This window comes from Magallana gigas, chromosome 6, assembly GCF_963853765.1.
Source record: "Magallana gigas chromosome 6, xbMagGiga1.1, whole genome shotgun sequence".
NCBI classification, from domain to species: domain Eukaryota; kingdom Metazoa; phylum Mollusca; class Bivalvia; order Ostreida; family Ostreidae; genus Magallana; species Magallana gigas.
Window position 1 is genome coordinate 14,264,969 of NC_088858.1, and position 10,648 is coordinate 14,275,616.

A 10,648-nucleotide genomic window follows, 5' to 3' on the forward strand; every position below is an offset into this window, starting at 1 on the left:
AGAGAGAGAGAGAGAGAGAGAGAGAGAGAGAGAGAGATTAATAGAAGAAATGAAGATAACTTTTTGCGAAATCCTGATATATTTTTATTCATGAGCAACCTTACAATAAGATGTTTATAGCCTTTGAAATGCAACTTAAGAAAAATAAAACCGCCCTCTATATAGTTCAACCGACATGGTTTGTGATTTTACACTTTTCGTCCCGTAAATTTCCGTATTGTCACGACCCTGACAGCTATCTGCCTTCGCAATAGTCCTTGTAATTGTCAAATTTAATATTCTAAAACGTACCATGACTGCAAACTGATTTTTTGTCATATTCCACCATGTCAGGAGTTTTACAAGTTTCAGAAGCTACCCATCGCGAGGACTTTGTGAAAACACCGAACCAGTCAGGGGTCACATGGACTTTTGCCGCAGACGATAACTTGAATGGACCGTCGCCATGCCGCCCCAATCTCAAATCACCCACCTACAACTGGCTGTCAAACTCCAGAAGTCAAGAATCGGAAGGTAATGGCTCCCTTAAATGAATGGGTTTTTTTCAAAACTTACATATATAGTGGAAACATTTGTCAAAATGACATTATTTGTATGGAGGTATTGTAAATGAAGTATGAGGTTTCTAAACTCTTTAGAACCGCTAGAACTTTAAGACGCAAAAGCAGAATATTGCCTGTACAAGAGGCATTTATTGAAGCCATCTTGTTTTGTGTTTTAAGGTCATTGATTCTTTTTTCCATTGTTTGTCAGTGATATGCAATCATGTCGTTAGATTCCATATTGTTAATGATTATATAAATAATTTTGTATAATATATGCAGAGAAGGTTCGTTGTCAAGTTCATTGACACGCAAAATAAACAGAGCGTGCAGCATAAAACCATGACAATTATTTTCCAAAATAAAATTGTTTTACGCAAATCGTAAAACTTCTTAAGAATTAAATTTTGTACATAAAAAGGACAAACTGTACATTGTACATAATTATGATTAATAAATTAGTAAGTAAATGCTTGTAGATGAAAGGGCCAAAAGGAGTAATGTTTATATTTGTTGATTGAATTTGAAGCATTGTACAACAACTATTTCAGACAGTGGAGTCAAATCATCCTCCCAGAATGAGGACGAACCGCCGATTTCTCCTACCTCGACGTCATCAGATGACGTCAAAAAGAAGCGATCAATTCTTCGGAAGATGTCGAATATCTCCGGGGTTTCCCTCCGCTCCTCCCCTTCTACACCACTATTTGACTTCCCCACGTTTGACGAACTTTTCGAAACAGAAGGGAAACAGCACATGAAGTTGTCCATGCATCAGAGTAAATCCGGATTTCTACGTCAGCAGTCTTATCCTGGACCAGCGGTATCTGTATTAGGTCTGGAACTGTTTAAATATTTTGGTGGTGGTTTAGTGCCAAGAGATAGCAAGATATATTGATCATAATTCATTTACTTGTATAATCAACGACAAAATATCAGCTATATAAAGATATTGATAAGGGAATATTGAAACCGTAAGCTTCTTCTTATCATTATTAAATATGATTTTAACCGTAAAACAAAGCATGTACTGATAAAAAAGCAAACGAATCTATCGATAAAACACTCTCCACTCCCTCGAGAGAAAGAGAGAGAGAGAGAGAGAGAGAGAGAGAGAGAGAGATTTCTGTTGAGAAAAAAGAGGTATACGAATTAATCTTCACAAACACAGTATATCAATCTTTAAATCAAACATCACAAACAGTGTATACTATTTCATTGTTAAGTATGCTTCCTTTCTCTTTACTTGAAATCAAACATCACAAACAATGTAGAATACATACATGTACTTCATTGTTAGACATACTTTTTTTCTCTTTGCTAGAAATCAAAACATCACAAGCAGTGTAGCATACTTCATTGATAGGCATGCTTCCTTTCTCTTTACTTGAAATCAAACATAGCAAACAGTGTAGAATACTTTATTGTTAGGCATACTTCTGTTCTCCTTACTTGAAATGAAAACTATTAGAGCGAAACTTTTCCCCTTATCTTGGAAGGAACACGTGGTGCACCTTGCGCGTTGATTTGATTAACAGGGGTAACACGTGGACTTGGACTGAAACTACATGCTGGATTCAATCACAAAGACTATATTCTCTTGTGGATACTAATTCTATGAATACAATATTAGTATATTTCAAATGAATGTACGTAAAATTACGCCTAAACGAACGCTCTCTCTCTCTCTCTCTCTCTCTCTCTCTCTCTCTCTCTCTCTCTCTCTCTCATATAACGATCATAATAAGAGAATATCTGGATCGACGACACTCATTAATCAAGAAACCCCTTCTGCAAGATAGAAAAGGAGGGGGGTGTTGTACAGTTTGACAAAATAGTTTGCAATTTAGAGGTTATTTTTTGTCTTGAACAGGTGTGGAAACTTCTAGGATATGCCGTTTTCTACCTTGGGTTTGCAAATCACTATACACAGGAAATAATATCGACTTAAACTAAATATACACAAGAAAAGAAATGTGTACATTAATAGTTTGCATTGTATTTTTCGAGTTCGAGTTGTATGCATTTAATAACATGTACAGTTTCCCATGTTGTTTTGTGATGCAAAGTAATTTCCTTCTTCCTTTTCTGTAAAGAATAAACACCTTTAGGAAGTAATAGAACAAGCTTTTAAGGTTAAAATAAGAGAACAACACTAATTATTTTATTATTATCTACCTAACTCTGATGTGAACCTGAAAAATATCCTCGCGACCTTAAATTGCCATAATACTAAACCGCTTCGTTTTTCCTTGAATAAAAAAAAATCATATAAAATTTCATTAGTTTAATTTCCTCCGAAATGATGCCTCCGTCTATCAGTACTTTCAGTACTTTGATTCTTAACCTATAGCAACGTTTCTGACTAGGGCAAAAGGGTTTGGGGTGTTTCTCGTAATTACAGCAAACCCTTAGTTTACCTTTATTCCCGGTATTCTACTGTCCTGAGTTTTGCTGAGACACTTGACTTATTACCACATTTGAAAACGGTTTCCAGATATCTACTCTTTCTATAGATTCGATAATTAGAACGAAGTAAATTCTGTTCAAATTTGATTGCTCTTAAACGGTGTTCTAATCAGTATTTCTCCTGTGGCTGAATTTGAAAATTGTTCAGTATGACGTACAAGTCATTCATGGCGTAATTGCCTTTGGTTAAGGTAGTACGTTTTACGTACACTAAAGCAAGAAGCCGTGATAATGTCTTCTTTCCTGTGTAGGTATTCAGCAGTATTTATGTCAGTGTGTGTTTGTTATGTTTATCAATACACTTTTAAGATTAAATTTAAATTGTTGGAACGTAACAATGAATTGACTACTGGGATCTTGTATTACGCCACTTCTATCAAAACTGTGAGTAATAATGACTTTCAGGCATTTTCTACTGATTATGTAATTTCTGTATATTGCAATATCTAAAATTTGAAAATTTTTGTTGTAATTTTTATTTTTAGAGGTTAATTTATAGAAATGTATACAGACATAGTATTATCAACGATTGTAAAATTGCACCCTTGTAGTTTTCATTGTGTTGCAGATGAAAATGCTGACGACATGGAAGCCTCCTTAACACAGGCGGAGGAATCACGGAGATCGTTTAAAAGACAGGACAGCGTTTTATCCCAAAACTTCTCGTCAATGGTCTACAGAAGCTGGAAAGGGTCCAAGGGGTTCCGAGGGTACCGGGAACGGTTAGGAACCTCTATTCATCACCGATATTGCATGTGTTAGTTTAATTTGGTTTTTCTTCAATTCTTCATTTTTGACAATGCATGCACATTTGAGAAAATACTCCCAAAATGATTAGACTGTAGGAAAAATGATCTATATAAATTTCCATTTGATTTAAACTTTTGGATTGGATAATAGCCACATTTGTGATTATGATTTAGGTTTGATTCATATCATTAGAATAAATATACTGCGATAATAAAGTTTATATACAGTGTTAAGATTTTTTCTACTTCTAACAGGTTGCAGATTTGAAAGTACAGTCTTCATTGGACTTTACCTCTTGGTTGGGATATTTCTCTCCTGCTCTGGTACCTACAAATCAACATTTATCGTCCTTTTCAATAACTACTATAACAGCATTTTAAATCAAGTATTTTTCTTGATCATCAGACAATTTTTGCACGTGATACATAATATTTTGTTTACTATTGTATGACTGTAGTAAAAAAATCTTTAGAGTTTTTTTTTTTTTTTGGCAAAGAGTGATCTCTCTTTTTCCGTACATACTAGATAAACTTTGAATAATTGAATGAAAAGTGAATGTTTCAATGCAATTTGTCTCGTTCTAGGTGTTGTCTGTTACATAAACTGTTCGGATGAAATTCTGGTGTCTTACTTCCTGATTGCGGATGGTGTCCTCTCGGTTTTTGTGTTTCCCATCCTCGTCATGGTATGGACAAAACGCGTCGGTGGCTGTGTCGGACAAGAGGAAAAAGTAGAATCCGGATCATTTTGGATTTCTTTGCTGGTTTTCAGAATCCTTTTAACAGCTTCGGGTAACGTACCCTCATTATCGTATATATATATATATATATATATATATATATATATATATATATATATATATATATATATATATATATATATATATATATATATATATATATATATATATATATATATATATATCATATAATTATTTTGCTAAACTTATTAATTTTGTAATACCGTAGCTGAGAATTAATTGATAAAGTTATTGGATGTGCTTGCTAATTTTACACAAGTATACAGATAACAGTAACTCTAGAACAAACACTGATCCATCAATATATATCTTTCCGGAATATGAACCATTTTGTTGTTTTATTGTTGTAGGGACATTTGTATGTGTTTACCGATATCATTTATCAGACACGGATTGGTCGGAAAAAATTTGCAGATACGAGTTTTACGCCCTACTGGCTGGAGTGGTGTTCGAATGGACATTCTGCGTTGTTGTGATATTTCTGCCTCTGTGTGTATATTTCATTCTGTACTTGATTGCCCCAACATTCGAACCAAAATCTGATTTAAATGTCATAACGTAAAAACTATTTGCATTCAAAAAACGATCGTTCTCAGAGACTTGTATTATACCGGTACTTAAAGTACACACTTGTAGAATGTTCATAGTAATCATTTTTGTCAAATTGTGTTAAAACAGTATTTTCGAATGATATCGTGAATGATATTATTTATCTGAAAATATCCTCATAAAAACATTCGACAATTTACATCTCTAGATTCTTATTTTTTATGTCAATCATCGATTCATCATTGTTGATTAAAAACTGTTATTGATGAATGAGTTATTTTGTTACAGAAAATGACGCTAGATTTGGATTTTGACCAATGAAAATTAACCCTCCCTGTCAAGATTCGACTCGATAGTAATATAGATTCTGTATTGATAACATCGTATTATATATAATATTTAAGTCAGATGAGCTCCGTAATATTTGGAATGACGCTTTCATCGATTCTTGAGGCAGTCCTTTATGAAACGTGTCTCATAATTTTGCCCCGACTTTGAAAACATGTCGCTGTTTATACCAAATTCCTATGTGGCTCGCCCATTCAACTTTGCAGCATAATTTGTTTCTAAAAAATTTCTAGACTATTATCTAACGTGCATTTTTTGGTCATTTTATAGGGTTATTTAAACAATTTTATCAGCTAGTCGGTTATTAGTCTGATTTAAACTGCCCACTTTATACCAATTGAAGCAACAACAACACATCAATAAACATTCCTGTGAACAGACAACAAACTTCCCGAGGATGATGGGTAAAATTGGACACGCTGGTGTGTTTATTCTGATTATGGGGATAAATTGTGGGAGTTTAAATACACTTGGATGCGGAATGAAGTTTTATTGAAATTACATAATCATAGTAAATCCCAAGATATGCATGCATCACATTTAGGCGATTTTTAGTAAAACTCTAGAAAAAGGTGCAATTGAAATCGACGAAAGAGAAAATGTACAAGGTATCTTCATTGTCACATTATAATTTTTCATCCGGGTACTTTCATGTCTGTTGTAATGCAAAAATTCGTAGACTTTACAGCTCACCGAGACGAAGTCGGGATGAGCTTATTCTATACCCCTGGCGTCAGCGTCCGGACCTGGTTAACGTTTTTGTTGCAGATTCTGTATCTAAGCTATTACTTGTCCTATCTTCACCAAACTTGCATGGATGATGGATCTGGACTTACTTGTGGACTTGAAAGGCTTGGATGCTGAATTTGGGCCACAAAAATCATATGCTGGACGAGGATAAGGATTTTGGAGCAGGTTAAAGTTTTTAGATCAGGTGCCCTTTGATAGCCATTTCTAAGTTACTACCATCATAACTTTTCCAAACTTGCATGAATGATGCGTCTTATGATACTTTTGCACTTGACAGGCTTGAATGCTGAATTTGAGCTAAAGGTTTAAGATGCTGGAGGAGGTTAAGGTTTTTGGAGCTAGTTAAAGTTTGTAATCAGGTGCCCTATTATGATTATATCTTAGTTATCACTAGTCCTAATTACACCAAACTTGCATAAATGATGCGTCGTGGGATACTTATGAACTTGACAGGCTTGAATGCTGAATCTGAGCCATAGATTTTGGATGCTGAATGATAGTAAGGTTTTTGGAGCTTGTTAAAATTTTAGAGCAGGTGGCCTCTGATGATTTTATCTTAGTTATTACTGGTTCTAATTTCACCAAACTTGCGTGGATGGTGCGTCTTATGTTATTTACTCACTTGACAGGCTCGAATGCTGAATCTGAGCCACAGGTTTCGGATGCTAGATGAGGTTAAGGTTTTGTAACTGGTTAAAGTTTTTGGAGCAGGTGCCCTTTGAAAGACCAATATTAGTTATTACTAGACTTTGACCCGTGCATGCACGGGTTGGTATTGCATATACTGGACATTTACGAAATAGATGCATCGACGCACCGTATTGTTGACATTTACATAACCAAGCTTTAAACCTACAATAATGCTGTTTTAAATTTCACTACACTCTGCTTTGTTAGAATAATCTGTCTCGGGACAGGCCTTCACCACAGTTAAAATGCCACCCATATACAGCTGATATACCCGTAATGTAGCAGAAAATTGCAGAATCGCTCCGTAACGATATTAGAGAAAATTAAATGAAGTTGCATTGAAAATAACAGTCAAATTATTCATAACAAACCATTTTGAGGCTGTAAATACCGTTCATCTAAAAATTCCATTTATATCATTGAAGAATTCAGCACTTTTCACCAACGTTTTTACTCGATTCAAGTTGAAATTCGGAACTCTCGGGATTTTTCCTAGTAAATGCACAGTGTTAGAGTTATCTCCCGTATTTTATTTGACGAATGATTTCCAATGAAAATTTAACCGTGTTTGTATTATCGTTTATGAGTTTATCCATGCAAATGTGATATTGTGGTAACATAAACTTTATACAGAGCATCCTGTGATTTAGCGTAAATGTAATGCGCATGCGCAAGATTGTAATATCCAAAAAATCCAGATGATTTCCGGAATTATTTTAGGTATTTTCGTTAATTATTAATTAGCGAAGCTTGATTGAGAAAAAATAAAAACAAATTGGTAATCTTCAAGTACCAATGATGTTTAAAATATATAAAACAAAAGACAGCCCTCTCCTGATTTATCGGTATTAAAGCCCAAAAATTCGAGTCTATTATTTTAATATAGTAGTATAGATTGGTTCAATATCTATCAAGTTTGAATAGATGATGCATCTTGTAAGTTGATTCTGATGCACTCCGCATGCGCAGGCGTGAATGCTGAATCAGAGCAACAGGTTGCAGATATGCTGAAATTTTTTTGAAATAGGCTATATGTTTAATTCATTAGAGTCCTGTTACAAACTCAATGCATGGTTGATTTAACTATAATATAAATTGATTGCAGAGGTAGATTCAGAGCCTGATCTCCTTTATCAAGGATGCTAAAAAAACTCCTATCTTACTCAAATTTGATAGTTGCGTTTGTTCTTAAATAATATAACAACATTCCAATGATATAGTATTGTATAATATGATACACTATTGTATTCTATGATACAATATTATATTATCTAATATCATATTGCAAAAACTGTATGATACGATATGATAATGTATCAAATTTTTTGCATACAATGATAAGTCATTGTATCATATGATACTGTTATGTTTAATATAGTATGATACAATATTGTGTTATATGATATTATATAAATAGTGCCTGTTTGGGAGGGTAACAGGTGAAATTGACACCCCGAGAAAACCATTGTCAACCGACGCGAAGCGGAGGTTAACAATGGTTTTCGAGGGGTGTCAATTTCAACTGTTATCCTCCCAAACAGGCACTATTTATTTTGTTATACTGAATGTCTTAATTTTTAAGAAAATTTTGGTTTTATTATATAGGAATAACGTGAATTCTACAGCGAACCGTATGCGCATAATTTTCGCGCATGTAACATTTTTTAATGTTACCCGTTGCTAAGTGCGTTGCTAACGCTGAGGGTAATAGAAAGAATTATGAACTGCGTCTTAACCAATCAGATTTCAGTATTTAACATGAAAGTATAACAATGTAATATATGATATATTGTATCACAATTGTATCATTTGATATTGTTTCATATGATATGGTACAGCATAGTATTATATGACACAATGTTTTACAACGCATCATATATTATACACTATCATACATTTAAATATCATATGATACATTACCATAATTTATAAAGCAATACCATACTATATCATATCATATGTTACAATATTGTGATGTATTATGTGACATGATATTGTTTTATATGATACTATATTGTATCATATTTTATGTCATGATATTTTATTATGTGATCAAATACAATAATATATAACATGATAAAATACCGGATGTAAGACGTTTACCACAAAAGTATCCCCGTCTGCTTTGCTATTGACTAAGTCAATGTCCAGAGAGAGTTTTTACAAAATTACGTTGTGTCGTATAGTTATATAACATCAGTTATTATCTGAATCGGTCTCTATTGCTAACGATTGACATGAGTAAATATACCCTTTCGGCTGGGACCGACAGTTTCGGTTACTCATGACCAGCTGCGCTGATCACGAATGTAGATTCAGTGATTAAATTCAAAAACAATATTTTAATTCCAAATACAGTATCATAACTGTCAAACTGTCCATCACAGCGTTGGGGGATACGGGCTTACAATCTCCCGCATCAGTACACAAACATGAATATAGGTTAAAGGTTAAAAGAAAACATGTAATTTGTGACAAGCATGCAATATCAGATCTCCATAGAGTCTGTAATTATGACGAATAGAGTATTACTGTCCCATACCTGGATGTATGAGATCATGCTGCTGCGCAATTAAGGAAGGAGCCTTCTCATTAACCAACATTCTTCTATAATAAGAAATTCATGAAATTTTGAGACAGTAAAACAGATCATATCATCAAATGATTCTATCATTTTAATCAAATTTGACCTCCTCGTTTTTGCATAGATGGTCAGGTCAAGGTCACTACATTTTTCCTCAACTTAAAGGATGATAAAATACACGTAGTTCTCTCCAGTTATGTAGACACCTGTTTAAGATATGAAGACTTTATTTTTCAATGAAATGATAGATTTTCAGAATGTCTATCAGCTTATACTACTAAATTGGAAATATTGAAACTAAAATGGATATATCTTACCCTTTTTTAAAATTATGTAGATATTTTGATTATTTTTTATGCTTCCAATAATAAAATAATTCTGATTTTTACGTATTATAAAGAATTCATATAAAGATACAAATTGACAAAAAAGCTAATATATTGACCATCTAATATAATTAGAGATAAAAACTGATTTGAGTGATTTTTTCACACAAATCAATATATAGAATGGGCGCTTTAAAAAGCCTATACAAACGAAATTTGATATGCAAATCTTAAAGTTATTTTAAAAACAAATTCTGAAACCCAAGTATCATATCATTAGTTAAAAAATGATAATCCAACATTAAGTATATTGTTTTTAAAATGCTAAAACAGACTCAATAATCTACAGCAATTCTGAATTACGAAACATATGATATCTTCCTACGCCAATATTCCGACAAAAATATAGTCCTTGTTAGATTCTAAACATTTATTACTATTTCTATCCCAAGTTGTATGATAGTAAATAATAAAGAAAAATATACAATTTTAATTTCCTTTAATCTTGATTTAATGAACAATCAATCAAATTTACGTTTGACAAGTCAATAATCAGAAAAGACTCCTTCCTTAAATTCCAATTATAATTTCCCAAAGACTTTCCAACAGAGTGATTGATAGACTTAATAATTGCGCAGCTTGTATATATAATTATTTACGTGTTCATTTAATAGTACTTATCAAGGTCAGTGTATAGTCATCTGTTTACACGTATCATATCATAATATTATATCATATGTCAAAATATTATATTGTATCATATATTCAGTATTATAATGTATGATTTGTTGTATCATATGACACAATATTGTATCATATTGATTAACATTGTATCTTACTAAACCGGATGCAACTTACGTATTATTAAAAAAAATTATTA

General features: G+C 32.9%; 1 protein-coding gene across 2 annotated transcripts; it reads left to right on the forward strand.

Annotated features, from left to right (window-relative positions):
* The first annotated feature begins 245 nt into the window (after positions 1–245).
* LOC105339394 (uncharacterized) lies at positions 246–5,336 on the forward strand. Of its 2 annotated transcripts, XM_011444916.4 has the most exons (6): positions 272–513; positions 1,094–1,378; positions 3,580–3,768; positions 4,016–4,084; positions 4,346–4,552; positions 4,872–5,336. In XM_011444916.4, the coding sequence occupies exons 1-6, from the start codon at positions 327–329 to the stop codon at positions 5,081–5,083; spliced, it is 1,149 nt and encodes a 382-aa protein (XP_011443218.3). In that variant the 5' UTR covers positions 272–326; the 3' UTR covers positions 5,084–5,336. The 2 variants fall into 2 exon arrangements, 1 of the variants encoding a protein (XP_011443218.3); XR_004601501.2 differs by lacking the exon at positions 4,872–5,336 and having other exon boundaries at positions 246–513; positions 3,580–3,733; positions 4,346–4,521.
* Positions 5,337–10,648: the final 5,312 nt, after the last annotated feature.

Coding starts and splice junctions, on each gene's coding strand:
- LOC105339394 (XM_011444916.4), top strand. CDS start 327: ATGTCAGGAGTTTTACAAGTTTCAGAAGCTACCCATCGCGAGGACTTT. Junction 3,769..4,015: donor TCATCACCGATATTGCATGT/GTTAGTTTAATT, acceptor TACTTCTAACAG/GTTGCAGATTTGAAAGTACA. Junction 4,553..4,871: donor AATCCTTTTAACAGCTTCGG/GTAACGTACCCT, acceptor TTATTGTTGTAG/GGACATTTGTATGTGTTTAC.